Source organism: Stegastes partitus, unplaced genomic scaffold, assembly GCF_000690725.1.
Source record: "Stegastes partitus isolate 25-593 unplaced genomic scaffold, Stegastes_partitus-1.0.2 Scaffold663, whole genome shotgun sequence".
Lineage (NCBI taxonomy): Eukaryota > Metazoa > Chordata > Actinopteri > Pomacentridae > Stegastes > Stegastes partitus.
In genome coordinates, this window is record NW_007578394.1 from 190,777 (window position 1) to 211,680 (window position 20,904).

The 20,904-nt window shown below is 40.0% G+C and overlaps 1 protein-coding gene across 1 annotated transcript in view; it reads left to right on the forward strand.

Annotated features, from left to right (window-relative positions):
- Positions 1 to 15,483, forward strand: part of gabra2b (gamma-aminobutyric acid type A receptor subunit alpha2b) — a 41,273-nt gene extending 25,790 nt beyond the window's left edge. The window contains exons 7-9 of the mRNA XM_008290268.1: positions 10,757 to 10,909; positions 11,500 to 11,702; positions 15,178 to 15,483. Coding sequence (XP_008288490.1) covers positions 10,757 to 10,909; positions 11,500 to 11,702; positions 15,178 to 15,483 — 662 coding nt within the window. The remainder of the gene's footprint in view (positions 1 to 10,756; positions 10,910 to 11,499; positions 11,703 to 15,177) is intronic.
- Positions 15,484 to 20,904: the final 5,421 nt, after the last annotated feature.

A 20,904-nucleotide genomic window follows, 5' to 3' on the forward strand; every position in this document is an offset into this window, starting at 1 on the left:
CATTCAGTACTAATGAGTGTTTTATTTTACATTATTTTATGACATTGTAGGGAACGCTCTGTTGTATTTGCACTTTAACAATCGTGGCCAAAGTTATCTAAGAGATGAACTGTCCATCTGAAGCATTTCTCATGTTAAGTCATTGTGTTTTTTCTGAACCACATCTGGCACAAGAAATTAATTCATTCTCTGCTTGAAAGCCTTTTGTCTTGTCATGATAAAAATCAAACATACCTTCTAAAAACTGCCGTTAGAATGAAATAGTCGTGACATTTTCTCATAACATACTTTTCACAGTGCTGAGAAAAGTGGCTGCAACAGAATTCATGATCACGTCGTCCTGAAGCCTCGATGCTCCGTTTGGTGCCTCCATAGAAACAGAAATACGTCCTGTCAGACACAATTAGCTGTCAAGTTAAATTATTCACAAAAAAACAAGCGTATTGTTCCCAAAGTGTAACAGAAAACACGACAAAAATACATAGAAAAAGAGGCTATACTGTAAACGAAAGAGATAATGAGGACTAAAAATAGAAGCAACACATTTCACGCAGCCCACCAACACAGATGCCAAGAAACGGGGCCAGAACTTGAGTGTGCGAATCTATACGAGGTTCTGTGAAGATGAAAAGCGACACGATTACTGTCCAGGAAGTAGGCAGCGCAGAGAAATGACTTGAAAGATTAAAAAAAACAAAAAAAACGGTTGTAAATTGTAGTAAATAAATAGTTTGGGTTTGACGCTGTGAGAGTCGCGGGGAGACGAGCGGCGGTTGGCAGCTGTTTTCCTTCACATGCTGAGAGTGACAAGAGATCTGACATCCAGTGACTGCAGATTACACGACGGCAATAAGCATTGATGAAGGCTGTGTAATGCATTGTAAGACTTCAACCAGAGCGGAAAGAGGATAAGGCCGAACTGCAGAGCCACGTGTTGTCGTCGTCGTCTGGTTTCCTGTGCATTGTGTGTAAAAAAATCATTATATCTACGTTTGTTTACAAGCTGGAGGTAGGACAGAGAACTATAGGGGATCTTTAGGAGAAGAAATCTGTCGTCCGCCGCGTGTTGTTTACCATTAATTCCCCCCATTTTAAGTTTAATTCTGTCAGGAACCGTCATGTCACACAGCAAATAAAAATGGAAATGCGAATTGTCTCGGCAATATGGTTCCCCTCTCGGTGAGGCTCCCCGCTGTGGCGGCACGGCGCAGCAGAATGAAATACGTGGCACAGTGATAAATAACATGCAGGGACCATTGCAAATAATCCCCCAGTGGTTATTAACTTAGAAATAAACGCCCTCCAGGGTGCGCACAAACAGAGCAGAGCTGAAAGCAGGTGGAGGCTGGGTGGAGTGGAGCAGCAGTAACAGCAGCCAGCTACGTAATAAATAGGCCGCCAGATCAGTGCAGCGAGATGTGATGTGCTGCGGTGGGTAAACTGTTACAGCAGAGAGGGCTGCTGTGGTACAAGTAGTCATTATAAGGCTGCGTATCAGCGACGGGGAGCCACAGCCGTGTTGTGTCATTACATGGCAGCAATAATTATAATATTAGTGTGGGGGGTTAAGAATAGCCGAGGCCTGAAGGACCACACAAAACGCACCTGACAGATGAGCCAAATTCGGCGCGCACACATGATTTATTGCAGCGCGTGTTGTCATGGCAACGATGCATGTTGTCGTGGCAACGTAAGCATAAACTAATCATAAAGTACTCATATAGCGCTGATCAAAACAGAAGTCACAAAAGGGCTCAGCAAGCAGGCTTTAAAAAGAACCACGAGAAACAGGAAGGAGTGGATTAAAGCAGTTGTTGCCCAACCTGTGGTTTGAGACCCTTCAAGGGCTCGCAGGATGAATCTGAAGGGTCACAAGATGATTAAATGAGAAAATCTTTTTCGTTTTTGTGAAATTCCTCATCAGTCATCTTTGGATGAACCACTGAATACAACCTGTGATAACATTCCTGTACGACTAAACTACATTTTTATGTATGTTTTGAAACAAAAGTCTTTTCTTACCAAAAGACTGCGACATATTGGAAAAGGCTTCTGGTCTGAAGTCGATGTGAGGAGGTAGGATGGACGCTTAAATCAGGACTTTCACTCAGGACATGTTGATTCACATAATGTACATTGTTTTTGAGGTGCGTTCCAATATCCATACTTCCATACTATATAGTATGCAAGGAATAGATTTAGTCCCAATGCAGGGTAATTGTATGATACTGCATGAAACAGTTTGTACTCAGCTGCTTTTGCTACTGAAAGCAAAAACTTAGATGGAAGTTTTACAATATGATATGATAAGATAAGCTTTGATTAATCTAACAGTGGAGAAATTTGCATTATTACAGTAGCACAGGGGACAGTGCAAACATTAAAACAATATCAGTAGAAAAAAATAAAAATTAAACAACAGAACAGAAAATAGACTTAAGTACTAGTTAAGTGAAGTTTTCTTTTTTATTTTTTTACTCATTGTTTGGTTAACTTTAGCCACCAAAAGTAGGAATAATAATAATAATAAGAAGAAGAATTATATAATATATAAAAGTATAATATGAGTAAAGTATAATAATAATAATTTTGAATTGACCCGAGGGGATAAATAAACTTAATTGAATTGAATCGCATCTTGATTCAGGACAGTTTTACTGTTCTGGTTAAAATCCAACCCTTTCACTATATCTTTAAAACTACTTGTATATTTTCAGGTTCCTAGTGAAGAGTCCTGCCTCATCTAATATATGATTAAAAAGAAGCAACAGCAAAACAACAAAGAAAAGGAAAATATTTGTTCATTAGTAATATATTTGGGATACGTCCAAACAAAAATGCAGCTTAGTTATACAGGAATATTATCTGAAGAGGAGCTACAAGTAGATTGTGCACCCTGACGTCTAAGGAAAAACAACATTCCTTATTTATTTTAATCTGCTACAGACACGATGTCCAGTTTATTATAGTCTTGGTTGGAGCCAGAATCATGGTGTTGATGAGCCTTAAAGCAGCGATAACAGGATGAATTTCTGAAAGCCGAAGGAGCCACACAATAAAAATAAAAACATTAACGGGGAGAAAAAAAACACTTCCAGCCTTTCAACATTTGAGGTTCAAGTCAAGTAAATTAGGTGTTGCTGTAGATGAGAGATCTGAAAGCTCGTACTCGTCTCTGTGTCGCTGAGTGACAGCGCTGAGCTAATTTTAGTAATACTACTTAGCCGAGGAAAACGTGATGGAAGAAGCTTTTTGAAAATAGTTCTTACAGGACGACGATTGATGTGATGATAATAGAGGAGCTGTGTGGGTCCGCTGTGCTGCTGGAACACCAGTGTTTTTAACCATCTTTGTTATTTTTAGATCGATTGATTGATTTAGACGATATGGTTTTTTGTTTTTTTACGACTGGCAAATACTTTTTTCAATCCAGATCAGTGTGATACGAAAACCACCTTGAACAAAGCAGGAAGCTGCTTTGAAAAATGATCAGCACTGATATAAAGATGTCATTTACAGTGAATGGGCTAAAAAGGGAAAATCAGACGAGGGCGGAAACGTGAGTAATGAGTTTCACAGGAATGTAAAGATTGAGTTACGTCTGATGATCATGACAGAGTTTGAGAAGTTTGTTCCTGGTGGAGGATATATTGACCTCAGGTGTTATCGCCTCCAGACTTCAACTGTACACTGGAGGGAAGAGTGGGCGGTTTGCAAAGCTTCGCTGTGGAGTTAGATGTCTTCTTTATGTGCCTTAACATGTACAGTGAGTCTGCCTTTGCTCACAACGTGCTCCGGTTTTCATTTTTGGAACTTTTTATGCCGAAGCTTGCGTGTATTTCAGGACGGTGTGGGTGATGGTGTGGAAAAATGGGTGAATCTAGACCTGTTTTCTCAAATCACAATCTAAGAACATCCATCCATCATCTATACACCGCTTAATCCTCACTAGGGTCACGGGGGGCTGGAGTCTATCCCAGCTGACTCAGGGTGAAGGCAGGGGACACCTGGACAGGTCACCAGTCTATCACAGGGCTACACTTAGAGACAGACAACCAAGCACACTCACATTCACACCTACGGACAATTTAGAACCACCAATTAACCTCAGCATGATTTTGGACCTTGTGGGAGGAAGCCAGAGAACCCGGAGAGAACCCACGCTGCACGGGGAGAACATGGAGACTCCACGCAGAAAGATTCCGGTGCCCCCACCGGGACGTGAACCGGCGACCTTCTTGCTACTAACTGCGCCACCCTGCAGCCCCTAATCTAAGACCATGATTTTAAAAAAAAACAAAACGATTTGTGGTTGTTGTGTTGCATTAATCAGAAGCACAATCAGCTTTAATGGCCGCAACACAACAAGGAATTTGGTTTCGGCTGTTGGTGTCGCCCTAGAAAATAAAAAATAAAGCAAAATAACAATAGAATAGAATAAATAGAAAGAAAAAATTAAAATAAATAATAATGATTAAAAATAAAGTAAGATAACAAATACACACAAGAATTTATACATCTGAGCAGAAAAGATTTAAAAGATAATTGAACATATAACCTGACAACGCAGTTAAAATAACAATCATAAATCCATCTGCTATCTCTGAATTCCCTCACAGGGAAGGTAAAAAAGGTTGAAATTCTAACTTCAATGTCGTGTTTCAGCTTAAAAACTGCATCCAGAGAATGTATATATGCATGAAAGTGCGTCCCTGAGCCGAGTGCTTCCACACAGCTCCCTTTAGGTATCAATTACCACTATACAGTAATTCCCCGGCGACTGCGATCCACTGTCAAGGGAATCCCTGCTTCAGTTTCATTGAGTAAGAATAGCCTTTCATGCACTAAATGCTCCTATCTAGGTTAAGTGGTGTTTGATGCCTTGGTAGAAGGCAGAATGCCTGCCAGTGACTGTTTCTCTTGTTTAACTAGTCACTCCACATTATCTGATTGGCTGACTTTAAATTAATCATTCATTACTCGTGTGTCAGTGTTTGGTGTAGCGTACTTGCAAACTAGGTCATTTGGCACGAATGAATGTGCTCTCAGGCTTCACAGGAACGGACATCTTGCATAAGCCTGTGAACATATCAGCACAGCGTTACAAAAATCCCACTATTCCACCATACATTTGTTTGTCACACAGTCATGTTGCACTTGTTACTTGAGAGCACTTCTACGCGCCGGTTTGCGCTTGTTTTTGTGTAGCCGTTATACATTATACATAAAAATCCCTGTCTGAGTAGAACCGAACGCGGTCGCGTTTTAACTCACGATAAATGATTTCACAGCGGTTTTGTCATTAATGTAGTATTTATATAGCGAGTGTAGCGTTCCTAAAAAAGTCTGCAGGAACTGATTTGTGGCAGGAAACACATTTAGCATCTCTTCAGCTGATATGATTTTTTTTTTTAACACACATCCAGCCGGTCCAGAGAAACAAAAGCATTCATTTGGAGCCGTGTTTCCGTACATTTAGCGAATCAAATATTCATTCAGTTTTTAGTTCTCCACCGACTCCAGAGGGAAATATCCGGCTCTTTAGCTGATAAATATTCTGCTATTTTCACCAGAAACTCAGCAACTCTGTCTGTCTGTTTGTTGCTCAGCTGCAGTCGAGAACGATGATGGCAGAGTGAAGAATAAATCTGTAACATGATGGATTGTAAAAAAACAAAACGATGAACTGAAAGGTGCTAAAAGATACTCTGTAGGACTGAGGGGAGCTGCACGGTTGCTTCATCTCTGTAGGTTTGTTTCACACATGTGATCCCAGACTTTGGTGGCTCTAAGAATGCCTCATTAACCATCTTTTAACTAAAATGACAATAAAAAGTCAAAGTGCTGCTTGTCTTTGGACCTGCTGGACGCTAACCTTGCTCCAAGTTGATATAAAAAAGCTCCAGTGTGTGTTCTCTCATTTCCCTGCGTTGTTCCGAGTTTAAAAAGATTCCCTTCATCACAGTTCAAGCTCAGAGGTCTTTCCCACACACACATATTATTAACTGTTTGTCAGCGTGCTTACATGGTTTCTGCCCTCTAGAGGCAATAAATTGATCAAAATGTGGGCAATGCAACAGTGTTACACATTAAAGCTGGAGTAGGCAGAACTCCAGAAGAGGTTCCTGCAGCTCTGGCCTCTCTGTTTGAAGCCTCTTCCACCAGATGACTGTACGCTTCAAACAAGACATTCAAGATGAAAGTCAGTGTTAGTTTGTGGCTTCATCCAGGATTCATATCCAACCTTGCTGGGTGAAATTCCTCCATCTGAGGCCAGTATTGTAATTCCTGCAGGGTTCGCTAAGTCCACATGATGTAAATTTGTCTCCATGCAGCGACAACACTACAACAACAAATAGTGCACATGTTTAGCAGTAGTGTGCATGTGTGTAGATATTACCTACTGGCCATTACATGCAACATAGTCTTCCAACAACAACAGCAATCATTACACGTCTGTGGTGTCCACAGCTGTCTGTTTACATCCATCAAGGTTTAACCTCCTCCTCATCGTGCTGTTGTGGACGTTGTTGCTCTGAAGTTATCTGGTTCACGCCCTTTGATTAGATAAAATCCTTCATCATTAAATAGATTTTCCAAAGTATGAGCCCAAAGGAGCCCTCTTGACATACAATACGCTGAAAGATTGCATTTTTTGCCCAGCGACTTCAGAAAACACTGCCTACCTCAGCTTTAAGATCAGTTTAGTCTTTATAAAGAGTTTTTTACTGGGTAAGTAAGTTTGAGAAGATGCCATAAAGATGATCTCAGGATTGCTTCGGAGGCGGCACAGTTTTGACAACAAACTGTGAGCATGTAGTTTGTAGTAGAGTTAATAGAGTTTTATAAAGCTTGAAGTTGAAATATGGGAATTTGTTGACTCGTACGAAATGTCTAAAGTCAGTACGTGTTGGCTTATTGCAACAGGTGCTCTTCTTCTTTTTTTTGATTCGTCTCTTGGAAGATGCTAAGCTGCCACATTTAATGCAGTGTTTCAAAAACAGTAGTAGTTACATAAAAGTGATGCGTGTGATTCTATTCCAACACACCTTTGTGGCAAATTCAGTGAATACCTCCTCATGGTGTATGCTCTGTATGAATAGAAAATCTGTCTGTACACAGTTGTGGGTCTGGAAAAGGGAAGCAGAAGCTCAGAGTGCGTTATTCGTGGATGTTGTCTGCATGTTGTTGCACAGGACAGAGGAGAAGGAAGAGGACGGTTGATCTGGGACATGTTAACAGTCTAAAGATAATAAACATCAACAGTCTTTTCTCCCAAACCACAGACTGCACCTTTAAGGCTGCCTCTGTTACACAGACATAGCAACAGCTAAGTTATACATGTAAATAAAAAAACCTTTCAAAACATGAGCCAAGTATAGCAGCAGTTGTTTCAGGTATTTCTGTGTCACACATTCCCATGAAATCACGGCGTACAGCTCGTCCTGGATCACTGAGGTATTCCCATCCATTTAGCAGGGAACCTTGTTCCCTTCCTACATCTGTTTCCTACATCTGTAGGAAACATGACGCGATTACCATCTTCATGCTATAATTATTGTCTTCCCTCTCGGTGAAGCGATCACAGGCTTCTCTTGAGAAAATTCTGCCACATGCAGTGAATTCCTTGCTTGTACATCCTCCTCCTCCCCCATCCACAACACAGGCATCGGGACCGGCATGCAAATTAAATTACAGAAGATATAGAGCTCCATAGGGTACTGAGAGTGCACTGAATTCCTTTAAATTCCAGCGCCTGTGTGTGTGTTTGTGTGTGTGTGTGTGTGTGTGTACGGTGACACAGAGAGAATTAGTCGTCACATAACTGGTAGGAAAGCAGGCAATACAACTACAGTGCTATAAAAAAAAAATTAAAAAAAAGGAGAATAAAAAATCTTTTGGGATTAGTCCATGGAATTGACACCCCCTCCCCCCTTCCCACTGCTGAAAAGGACTTTCCTCTTGCCAAGTGGCAGCGTGTATCAAGGCCTTCATTTCAAAATCGCAGCAAATGAGCTATGTTTCTCTGTTCTGTTGCCATGGGTAACACATCTTTTTCTTCTCATGTCTAATCTTGGCTTCTCTTTGAGATATCTTCCATTTGGAAAGCCTGCCTGCTACTGCAGCACTGGCACTGTTTCACGGCCTTGTCAGCTATTAGGCTTTGCTCGGTGGCTAGGAAATCGTACTACTGCCTACTTTTGTATGTATAGACGGATTATTATATCAACTATCCACCGCTGACAGCTGCAGAAGGCTAATCTTTGTCTAAGGCTGCTTTGGCATCTTAAAGTTAACGTTATACTCACATTTTTGGCCTCGTGCACTCATTCTCGTGCCTTTCCTTTATTTTTGTTCATGCTATTGGTAAATAATTTGAATTGGGAATCATGTGTGCGTAAGAAAAACACAGATTCAGTCTTTCAGTTTGCGTGATAAACTTGGAGGAAAGTGGAGTTATTTTGACTTTAATTTCAACAAATCAGTGCAGCTCCGGCTAATTAACAACGATAAAGTTTGTCGGAGATTTGCAACATCTCATTAATTTTATGAATATGAACCCAAGCGCATCAATTTTTACTGCTCTTGTTGTAAAATATTAATTGTGGTGGCAGTGGCAGCTTTATTTCCAATCTTAGCGGCTCCAGTATTGTCTGCTCAGGCGGCCTTACCGAGCTAGAGGGGGAGGAAAATGCAGCAAAAATAATCTGACATTTTTAATGAAACTAAACATTAGTCGTGACATTTTACCTTAAAGGTTCGGCTTGGAGGAATCATCTAGCCGTGAGGTTTCAGCCGATTCCAAGCATGCAGGAGAAGCTGCAGCTTTCCAGAGCCGAGGTTGTTTGTCTGTTCTGGGCTCCTGTACAAACATGGCGTGCTCTTTGAAAGAGGTCCCAGGCTGCAGCTGAATAGCCTTTTTTTTTTTTTTTTTTGCTCAGGAAGGTTCCTAACTGAGTGAAATGACCCTGAACTATCTAAGTGGAAGCCCCCGATAAGAGCTGGTCCGGTTCTCTAAAAGCGAAGGGAAGATGCTCCAGTGCTTCCTTTCTTGTCTCTTTTAGCGTCGAAGGAGAATGAATAATTTCTTCCGGCAGCAAGGTTCAAATTGATGCACTTTCCACAAGAGACCCACATCGTATGGTTACACAGCCTAGCGTAGGTAAGAATGATCATAATAACGTTTATTTATAGCGCACTTTTCAAAATCCAGTTTACAAAGTGCTTCAGCAGGCAGCGAAATAAAAGGGACGGGTCGTAAAATCAGCAGAATTTAGAGAAAGATGAAAGCACGACATCGTGTAAAAAACCAGCACAACGTTAAAGAGAAAATAAAAGAGTTTAAAGGAAATAAAACTGTAATAAAAGAAGAGACTCATTAGTAAGTACAGTAAGATGTCTTTACCTGTCTCCTACTTATTGCCCTTCACGAGGGATGTCCGATAATATCGGCCCATCAAAATTATCGGCCAGATATTGGCATAAAAATGTAATATCTGTCAATGTTGTTATCATTTTTTTTGCCTATAATGAAAAAAGATAAAAAATAATGCCTGGATTTCGCCAGCATTTACCAGCGAAATCCAGTGATGACGACATCAAACTGCATCGTGAAGCGTGTCAATATACAACTCCACTACCTCTGCCCAATATCCACTCTGTGTAATATACACTGTGCTCATTATTTAATTTCATCTTTTTATATAAAGTTAGTTTCTTTTTGCTTGTTTTTATATGTATATATATTTCCTTTATATTGTATATAGTGTTTACAAAGTATTTATTGTTCTACAAAGTTCTTATATTTTTGTATTTTTGCACTGAGAGGACTGCACCTCACGTTTCGTTGTACTTGTTACAATGACAATAAAACAAATCTGAATCTGAATCTGAAGTCAACAAGTGTGGCTGCAGTAACAAGCATATATCGGTATTGGTTGATATCAGAATCAGAAATTGAGAGTTGGACAATATCGGTATATCAGATATCCCTACATCCCGACCCTTCACATATTTTGTTCACTTCTTGACGTTTCCGTAAAAAAAATGTTCAAGACAAGACGTCTTGTTTTTTCTGTTTTTTTTTTTTTACTGTTCGGCCACAAAACCTTTTTGCCCAACAATCCATGGTTACAAGTGATTACACACAGATAAAAGCATAATTATGAATACTGCCTTATAAATACACTTATATTGCTGTATTTGTAGTCATATTTTGCTCTTGTTTTTATTGTGCTTGTTATTTATTAGGCTTTTTTTTCTTTAAAAACTGGGACCTCATTTCGTACCATACACGTGAATGTGAGCTGGCATGACGAATAAAGTTTCTTAAATCCTTGAATCCTTGAATACATTCAGTTTCTGCTCACGTATCCCCCTGAAGTCTACACGCTGGCCCCTTTAAAAAGACATTAACAGGGTGTGCAGTGCCTTGTATGTACTTATTCTGCACAACACAATGCAACAGTTGAACATTTCCACAAAGCTTCAAACAGGCAAAACAAAATGATCTGATGCCAAGAAGGCCGACTGTGTAGACGAGTGCAGACTGCTGCTAACTACCAATAAATGAATGCAAATAATGAAGAATTAAGCCGATGAAACAACATGAATAAAACATGCAGAACACACACGTGTCGCCACACTGTCACATCCAGCAGCTAATTAAGAGGACTCGGATGTCAAATTTCAGCTGAAGGATCTGTTGTTTTTTTTTTGTTTTTTTTTAAATTGACCCTGATCCTCGTCTCCGCAGGTGAATACACGGTGATGACAGCTCATTTCCATCTGAAGAGGAAGATCGGCTACTTTGTCATCCAGACGTACCTGCCCTGCATCATGACAGTCATTCTCTCCCAAGTGTCTTTCTGGCTGAATAGAGAATCAGTGCCGGCCAGGACTGTGTTCGGTGAGCATTCGGCGTCGTCGCTGACCGCATTATTGTTCATCTTCCACATTCCCAGCCGCGCTAACGTCATTTAACCCCAGTGTTAGTGTGTGAATGCTGTATTTCTCACATACGTAACGGCATTAGGGACGCAGTCTCGTTTTGTCAAGGATCGACTCTGTCAGTTTTTGGAGGATAAACGCAGTTGATGGCGAACAGTGTGTGCAGGAGAAAACCGGGTGAGGAGAGAAGAGAAGACAGCTCTTACAGGCCTCACTGCTTTTAAATCCACTTGGACAGGCTACTGCTGGAAACTAATATTAGTGACCCAAGACTGGTTCGCTGGCAGGAAAACGCAGGTGCACGAGTCGAGAAGAGGCTGTTTCCTTTGGCCAAACTTACCAAACCTGCTGAGAAACTGAAGCATTATTAAAGGTCACTGGTTATTAAGGTGTAGTGGGCTAATAATAGCAACCGTGCAATGTTAGAAAACAAAGCACAGTGAACAGTTCTCCTGAAAAAGAGGCAGCATAGCGGCAAACAGGTGGATTATTATTTCTGTGCTACAGTTGCAGAGCTGACTTTCAGGTGTGTTTTTCTCTCCTCTCCAGGTGTAACCACCGTCCTCACCATGACAACGCTGAGTATAAGTGCGAGGAACTCCCTGCCGAAGGTTGCCTACGCCACCGCCATGGACTGGTTCATCGCCGTCTGCTACGCCTTCGTCTTCTCCGCTTTGATTGAGTTTGCAACTGTCAATTACTTCACGAAGCGCGGCTGGGCTTGGGACGGAAAGAGTGTCGTGAATGACAAGGTAATGAAGAAGAAAAGGCGCCTTCTGACAGACTGTGTTTCCAAAGAGAATTTATTAGCATCTCGCTGGATGTTGAAGGAGGCAGATTGGAGCTTGAGACGTCTCTTAAAGGGTTTAAGGCTGTTTTAAAACCTCAACAAGTGGTGCTGAAGTGCTGCAGTGAGTTTTGAGAGCTAATGTGAAGAAAATCAAAGCTGGAGTTGGCAAGAATCTAGAAAAGGTGAACAAGCTTGATTACAAACACAAGCATAGACGTGAAATAGAATTAGCTGCAGCTGTGATTGGTTGGTTGTGGTTATCAGAAGACTGAACTCTTCCTACACGTCAACACATTTAAATGTTACAGGTGAATGAAGTTAGCATCTCACCTGTCCAGGAGACGAACTGTAAACTCAGAATGTAGTAGTTTCTGGATGAATGACGATGCTTCACTGATACTAACACGAGGTTTACTGCGTCTGTTGATAGATTCTCTCTTAAACTCACTTTCTACACCTGATTCAGACCTGATTAGACACATTATCATCAATTCAGACCATCTATTAACAGAACATTACCCCGATAGGATTGGTGACTTCTTGTGGTCATGTGACGAAGTGCATGCATTGGATTTTGCACACAGCGGACACAGTGGAGGTGTGAATCTGGCAAACATAGCAATGGGGTGTGTTTAAACCCAAACTATGACCCTTTTCTAAACCTAATCATTTTGGTGCTTAAACTGAATCAAACCCGGAGTGAAAAACAGCGTGTGCAAGTCTGAACGAGACTTCAGTCTGAAGATGGGACATTAACTTCAGCTTCCTCGGTGAATAACTGCTGACTTATGTCTCCTTCAGCCAATAAAAGACTTCTGAACCTACTAGAAGGTGGACAAGGTCTCTACATATCTTTATGAATGACGTGCTGATAATGCCTGATAATGAATGACATAGTAATGTTCAGGGGTGTTTTGCTTTGTCATGTTGACGGTTGTTACCAATGGTGGAACTTTTTCAAGATTGTCCATCACTGATTTAGGCTTTCTACTATTTGAAGGGATGAATACGTACACTTGTATTTGTAAAACAGCCAGTAGCTCTCTCTGACAAAGCCTGTGACTGGCTAAAGTCTCTGGCCACACAAGCTACATTTAGATTTAGCTTCAACAACCTTAAGCCAAGAGGAAGTTCAGAAGTTTAGTGTCCTCTCAGACCAGCTGAATTACAAAATGCTGAAGGGTTAGTTTAGAATTTTTGCTCAGTGGCGCCAAAAAGTACTGCCTACACCAGCTTTAATACGATAACATACCCATCCAGTCTTGTATGGTTCTGATAAGTTTGCTGGTAGATATAAGTATGACGAGTTAGTTCGCTGTCTGTCTGTATTCAGCCATGACACCAAAGCTTTTATGTTTTCTTGCACTAGAACAACTACTCATCAGAGAAGCATTCATCCCCTTAAAATTCAATCTGTCCAGTTCTGTGTCTGTCTTAAAGTCATAACAACATGGATCAGTCTACGACATATAATCCCGGCAGAGTAAAGTTTGAAGTAACAGAACCACTGATTAGTGTGACCGTGTTTGTGATCCAGAGGCCATCAACTCTTCTCATTTAACTATGATGAGCCCCAGGGCAAAGCTCTTAACCCTCAAACTGCTGCAGGGAAGTCTTGAACTGTGCACGAATCTGATCATGTAGTTGTCAGACACAACTTTATGCAGACAGTAGAGATAAGGAAGCAAAGTTTTATCCCTGGAGATATATATTCCTCCAAGCAGATTTATTATTAGAAGAAAATATGGCTACGATGAAGGAAAGGATAAATTACAGTTTACTTGAAGAAATCATTCATTAATTTAGCAACAGTAATGTCATTTTCCTGCATATTCTCTGGTAAATCTTAGATGTTCACGCTGTGGATGGATATATTCTGGTTGAGTGCAGTAAAAGTTCTTTTGCTCTTAACTTCTTATATAACCCTCGTTTCTGACCAACCGTAACTGTGGCCACATTTGAATCCCAAATCTTACAGTGTGTCTTAGGTCAGAGATGTGCTTGTTTTCGTTTTTAAAAGATCGCCAATATCACACCATTTATTAGAGGTAGAAGCTGCAAAAGCAGGAAGAGTAATTGAGTTTTTACATTTCCAACGGTCCTTGAATTATTCATGTTTGACGTGCCGTTCCATTTGGAGAAATTTGCTTAAAATTGTCGTATTTTATTAAAGTTACTTCTAAATTTGTCATTTTAAGATAAATTGTTGCATCAGATTGTGTAAAAATAAATAAATAAAATATAAAAAAAATAGCACACCTGAGAAGCCACAACTGATTCAGCTGTGACCAACAACTGTGTGACTTTTCAGGTGAACTGCAGACAGTGTTTACACTGACCATGTAGCAGACAATCAGAGTATGAGAGGAAATAGTACATGCTTCATCAATAAAAAAAAAAAATTAAAAAAAAGCACCATGCCTCAAAAATGGTATACAGAGTAGCAAGTTGTTGGCAGACACATCCAGCATGGTGAAACATCTTTTTAATGCTGATGTTCAGAGCAGAGTGAAAAACACCCAGTTTATAGAGGTTGTAAAATATAAATCGGATGGTCTATTAATAGCATGTGAGCTCCCTTTTTTTTAAAAAATAGAGCAGGTAGAGCATATTGTTGTTAACTTTGTTCTTGCATTGTGTTTAAAGAATATTAGTGATGCACAATATTAAAATTTCTGGACAGATCTCGATACCAATACCGATATTAAGATTTCTGATGTCGCCGATAACCGATATTACCAATGTTATATCCAATATATATCCAATTTTTGTTCACACTGACAAATGAATATAAGCAAGCAAATTATTCCAAAGAGGCCCATATCAAATTAGACCAATTTAGTCTTCTTTATTACATAGCAAAAGTAAAACATATTTAAACTTAATTTAACATATTTAACATTTAAGTCCAGGACCATTTAAGTGAAAACATCTGCAGCAATATCATAGATAGATAGATAGATAGATAGATAGATAGATAGATAGATAGATAGATAGATAGATAGATAGATAGATAGATAGATAGATAGAAGACAACAACGACAACAGCAGCAACCAAGCATTAAAAGTAAATTTGTTCATCGGACCGATACCGATATATGAAAAAACATGAAAAACGATGTGGTCACTGATATATTGTGCATCCCTACAGAATACTATCCTACCTTTCAGAGCAACAGTCTGGGAACAAATTAAAAACGTCCTGCTGAAAACATGCTATAACTTTTAACAGTAATATTCTAAGAACATTTTTTGAATTATCTGTGTAGATTCTCAGTCATCCAGGTCTTTCTAATCCTAGAAGCTTCAGTAGAAAGCACCTGGACTTTTCTTTTAGGTTCTTGAAGATGTTTCACTGCTCATCCAAGAGGCTTCTTAAACCTCCCGGGAATGTTTATACAACCAAAATAATTCTATCGCTTTTGGTCTCTCAACAGAAAAAAGAGAGGGCGTCCGTGATGAAGAAGAACAACGCCTACGCTGTAGCAGTGGCCAACTACGCGCCCAACATCACCAAGGACTCCAGCACACTTCCAACCATCGCCAAAGGAGGAGCCGCGGATCCCAACAAGCCTAAAGACGGCAAAGCTCCGGACAGCAAGAAGACATTCAACAGCGTCAGCAAAATTGACAGGATGTCACGGATTTTGTTTCCGGTTCTCTTTGGCAGCTTCAACCTCGTCTACTGGGCCACCTACCTAAACAGAGAACCCGTTATAAAGGACATGGTCCCCTCTAATTAGAGACCAGCTTCGATGGCTTCTGGTCTGGGGACTGAGATGAACCAAATACCTCCAGCAACTGTGTACACATACCTTTGCAGAGTGAAGTCCTGGATTGCAGTGTGATCCTCTATCTCCGCCTGTTTTCTACACCGTCTGCCGCACTTTTGAAAAGCCTGGCTTTTGTAAATGTGTATGTATATTTATATTCATGGTTTCATGGTGACATATCGTGTGAGTTCTTCGATTAGAGTGCATATTTCCTTCAGAGTATGTTTCCAGTTACAGTACGTGGCCACTGTACATACAAATCAAACGACGAGTAAAACACATTATCACATCTGTTTTATTTAGGATTAATTCTAAGTGTGTCGAATTTTTTCGCTGGTGATGCCCACTTTCTTGATATCACACTATATATTTTTGTTCTGAGTGAAAGGGACTGATGATGTGATTATTCTTTCTTTCCTTGCCATATGAGAGTGGCCTGACTCCTTTTCTTTCTGTCCAAGCCGATGCAAAAACACACTTGTATAATATTGTTACAGTGTAAAACTTGTTTTTATTATCTGTGACTTCAGGTATGGGGCTGCAAACGAACACTGATCTCCAGAATTACTGACACACTCCGAATCCAAAAAAGGCTGAGAAAATACACGGTGGTTCTGCAAAAGAAGGACGAGCCTAGTTGAAAGAGTTTTTCTTAGGACTTAAATGTCTTTACATGGTAGCAAATGTGATGATTTCGGAGCGAGGAGAGCAGCAGGTAGCAGGTATGAAACTCCATGCTGTCGTTATCACAAACATCTGACTTTATAAGTGGTTTTCTACTGCGGGAGCTTCACTTTTTTAGGGATGGCCCAAACTTTTGTACACTTCTGGCTGCAAAAACTGCCCCCGTAGGACCTCTTTCAGGGAGAAAAAAAGTATGTTCCTCTAAGCCACATAGAAAAACTGCTGTGCGGGTTTGGATGTGTCATTTTGGGGAGGACAACAAGTGCCGTTTTTCTGTCCTCGTCGAGTAGCAGTTTTCTCTCTAACATCGCCGTCAGTTTGCTTTATAGGCCAGAATAACAAACTTCCTTTCTTTTTTAAATACATATTTCAGACGTGCTCATTGAGGTCCAGTAACTATTTGTCGTTGTCTTGACGTCACAGAAAAGCCCAATCCAGGGGGTCATTCCTGTAAATGTTTACGCCACCTTCAGCCGAGTTCCTGCAGTCGAAAGCCGCCTCGTGAGACGAGAGAACTGGTGTCAGAGCTCCGGTGGTCATTAGAATCACTAAAGGAAACATTTCCATAGATGAAAATGCGATGCAAATATTTTTCTTAGAACAGAAGAAGCCTGACAAAGTACTTTTAGGCAAATATATCAGCCTATTTACACCAGCAGACATGCAGCAACATTAGCATTCATCTAGAGATGTGTTTAAGGACCGTCGGTCCAATATTTACCCACCTTTTAGCTCGGTTTTGGTCTCCACCATCAGGGAGTTTAGTTGTTTCTTCACCAAGTAGCTTGTGAAGATGCTCACGTTGTCTTTCTTGGATGTGATGTTGGACGAGTTGGTTGATTTGTGGGAGGTTTGTTCGCTGAAAGCAGCTGCCTGTAGCTGAAATGAACGGTGCAGAAACTGTGCTCTACATTAAACCAGAAGAAGCTCAAAAGCTGCTTGGAGCTGCACAGTCAAGTTAGAAATGACTCATTTCATGTCAAACATTTCCAAATGACGCTGTGTTACTGAACAATTAGCATAAAAGGTATAGAAAAGCGAACGGAGGGTACAAAACGGTGTATTTCTCAACAAGGTTATTTTAACGTGCTCATTGCTATCATATAGTACAAATGCACACAAATATCAGCCTTCAGATGGACCTGATGTGCAGACTGCCTGCTTACAATGTGCACACCAAAAGTGGATATAATTCTGGAGGACAGTGTGGATTTCTTGATGTTGACGAGAGCACTGTGGCACCAATCAGCATGTCTGCCATTCAAATTTTCATGTCTGCCATTCAAACTTTCATTATTCATCGCCACTGTCTGGCTATTTCCAACACATCTCATGATCACCATCCAGTCATTTTGAAAGAACTGCAGACTTGAGAGGGACGGGATTGTAAACACGGGCCCGATTCGTGCCAAAACGAACTTCAGTGAATCACGTGTCGAGGTTCTTTTAATAGCGACGCTCGTTTGCCAGCAAATCTTTTGTGTGAAAGGCCAAAAGTGAGAAGATAAAGCGAGTTTTTGGGGTGAAATTAGTGTTCTTTTTTTAATCATCACAGGGTTTCATCCCATACTCGGATGCAGATTTGCTGCTACGTACACAAAAACTTTAGACCTTAACTCAAAAGCCATATGCAGTCGTCATGTAATCAAACTCCATCAGCAATGAAACAACAGGGACCAACGATGATTGTGCTTCATGAGCATGTGTTGAAAAATCATATTGAGTTAAAGTTATGGAAAGATTGTGGTGTTGGTTAAATATTCAAAAGGATTCCTTTGATATATGAGCAGTATGTCAGACTCCACGAATTAGAAAAAGTGTATTATATAAACCTTTTCTGTTGACGATCTCGTTGCTTTACCGCCATGATTATTGTATATTGTGTAAGAAGAATCACGTTCAGCCCCATATCAGCAGTCATGTACGGTACTCTGAGGTGTTCTCTTTCATGAAGTGGTATGATTTCTCTTCACATCAGTATCCTGATTTTAACTCGGTTTGTTTGCTGAATCAGACTTTGCATGGAGAAAACTCTAGGATTTATATGATTTACTTTTTTTTTTTTCTTATGTCGTCGGATATTATTCATATTTTCTCCAACGTCCTGATAGAATCTTAAACATTCCAGATAAAATGATTGTTCACGAGGTGGATGCTTGATTCAGTGCACAGTTTCTAATAAAAACACATTATTTCAGTTCTTTATACCCAGTTCTTGTCAGATTTGTGAAGACTGATACAGATTTTTTTTACTCTTTTTTGTTATTTCTTAAGGGATAATAGGTAGGGAAGCTATTGAATACATCTTTTAGTCCACAATGTTTGAAAAGTCTCAGCTTCTCTCTTCAAATACAAAAGAAATCTGATGCTTTTTTTTCTGTTACTCCTTTAATCGGTGGAAAAACTACTGATAGTTTGAGGCATCAGGTGAAAATAATAACTTAAATATCACAACAAAACCTCCCCAGTTGATTACTTGCATTAAAAAAAACTGCTTAAATATGCAAATATTACATTATTTCATTAGAAACGCACCAATTTGCCTAAAAAGAAATCTGAAACATTGGACAATGTTAGCATTGAATTCTTATTTAAATGTGTTGTTTCGATTTTCTCATATCTCTTTTATTCCCTCCATGAATCCAAAAAAAGCTGTTGATTTTTGCCATGTTTTTAGGAGTGACATGTTCTATTAATGAGGCTGTGAATAATAGCTCGTACGAACAAAGCTTCCTGTAAAAATGGGAAACTTTGGTGAATGTAGCTGCTGCTGAAGTGGAGATTTCTGGCTCTCAGCTTTGAGAGAAAACAGCCTTCAAAGACGTGTTCTGTGAAATTCTGTTCGTTTTAATTGGACAACACTGTTTATGGACAAACTTGTTCAGCTAACAGATATCATCAGGAAACTTTTCACATTTAAACAATTGTCTTTTTGTACTACAAGTTTCCTGACACTGTGTGCAAATTAGGTGTTTTTTTTTTTTCATTAGATTTGTGCAAATTTGCATAAAAATGTCGTGAAATAAAAATCTGAATGTGTGTTTTGGAAGCAAACAGCCTAAAATCTCAAAACTGACCAGCGCATTGAAAGAAAATCAGATTTTTCCTGTAGTGTCTCGACTTAAGAGGAAACAGAGCTGCATGTTTTTGAGATGTTCTTGCTTGACTTCCATCAGATTTAGAAACACCGTACCCAACCAATGTGAAGCTTCTCTTTCCTACTTTAACACAACTATCAGACAATAAGAGCCTTTAGTTTTCCATCAGCTGCAGGAAAAAAATATATTTTACCACAAAGGATTCTTCTAGAAGTCATGACTAGTGGAACATCTGGAAGGATGTTGCCTCCCTTTAGTTACTTAGGTGACCAACTGGTGTCTCAGGGTCATAAATGCAGAGGTGATGTTATGAAAACACACGAATAAATGATGTTTTAAGGAATCTTTCTGTTTTATTTTGCGGTTCTACTTTGACAGCAGCTCGCTGGGCTAAGAGCGTGGCGGCTAAGCTCGCCCTGTGACATTATTACTGTGAGTTCAGCTCTGTATCCGAGGGCTGCATGTTCACAGTTAACAACAGCTCAGTGGACTCGCAGGACCACGAGTGCAGCAGCTCAGCGTTTCCTCAGCAGGAGAGGAGGCTGTCAAGCAATGCTTCAGTGCTGCCAGGGACCATCATTACCAGTGTGTTGGTAAAACCCACAAAAAAGCCCCGTGGCACTGAGCTGTAATGCAAAGCTCGCTGAAGTTTCATTTTCCAGCCTGATCTTTCCACCACCGCTCGGAGTGAGATCTCCTCCGTCCACAGCTGACCCTGACAGGAGTCGCTGCTGATGGATGGGAGGAAGCAGCGCAGCACAGGCGCTCACAAACACACACATAAATCTTCATAATTGAGGATCGGTTGCAGTTTTTCGCACGCGTCAGATTGGAGCATTTAAAGACGAGTCACACTTTTAGACGGTTCTGCTCCTCAGTGAGAGAGCTGCAGCTAATGTGTGACTTTTATATTCTAAAAACGTTCTGAGAAAGTTCTGGTAATGCCTCCACTGAGAAGTTTTTCTTTAATTCTTAGAATTTTGTTCCTAAAGGCCAGATAAAGTTCTCTAAAGAATGTTCTTTCTTTGTTTACAGCAATGTTTATAAAACAACGTACAACATCTCCAGAACGTTCTCAGAATATTACCAGCAAAATGTTCTACTTTTGTTAAAATGTCAAATTGTAGGAACGTTTTGTATAAAAACACATTCTGTCGTCTGAGGCCTCGATAACATCTGAAGATTTTGGACTGTTGGTTTGAGAACGTTCTACTTTTGTTTTCATGTAACATGATCTGACAATATCCTTCAAACATCCTCTGAATGTTCAAACGTTCTATCTTAGTTCACTTTTAACCTCATAGGAACATTATTTGAAGTGATCAATATCCCAAGAATGGTCTTTGAACATTAGATTTAAAAGCTTTCCCTAAAACATGATTAGAACTTTTAGGTAATGTCAGTCAATGTTGCGGGAACCTTTACCATATGGTGTAAAGTCAACATTCAGTCAGGAACATAACTTACAGAATAACAGAATTACAATCTTGCATTTTGGTTCTTTCCCACATTTATTACAGATCATTATTGAGCAGATTATACAGATTATTGAGCTATTTGGCCACAATGACCAGAAGTATGTTTGGAGTAGAGAAGGTGAGGACTTTAA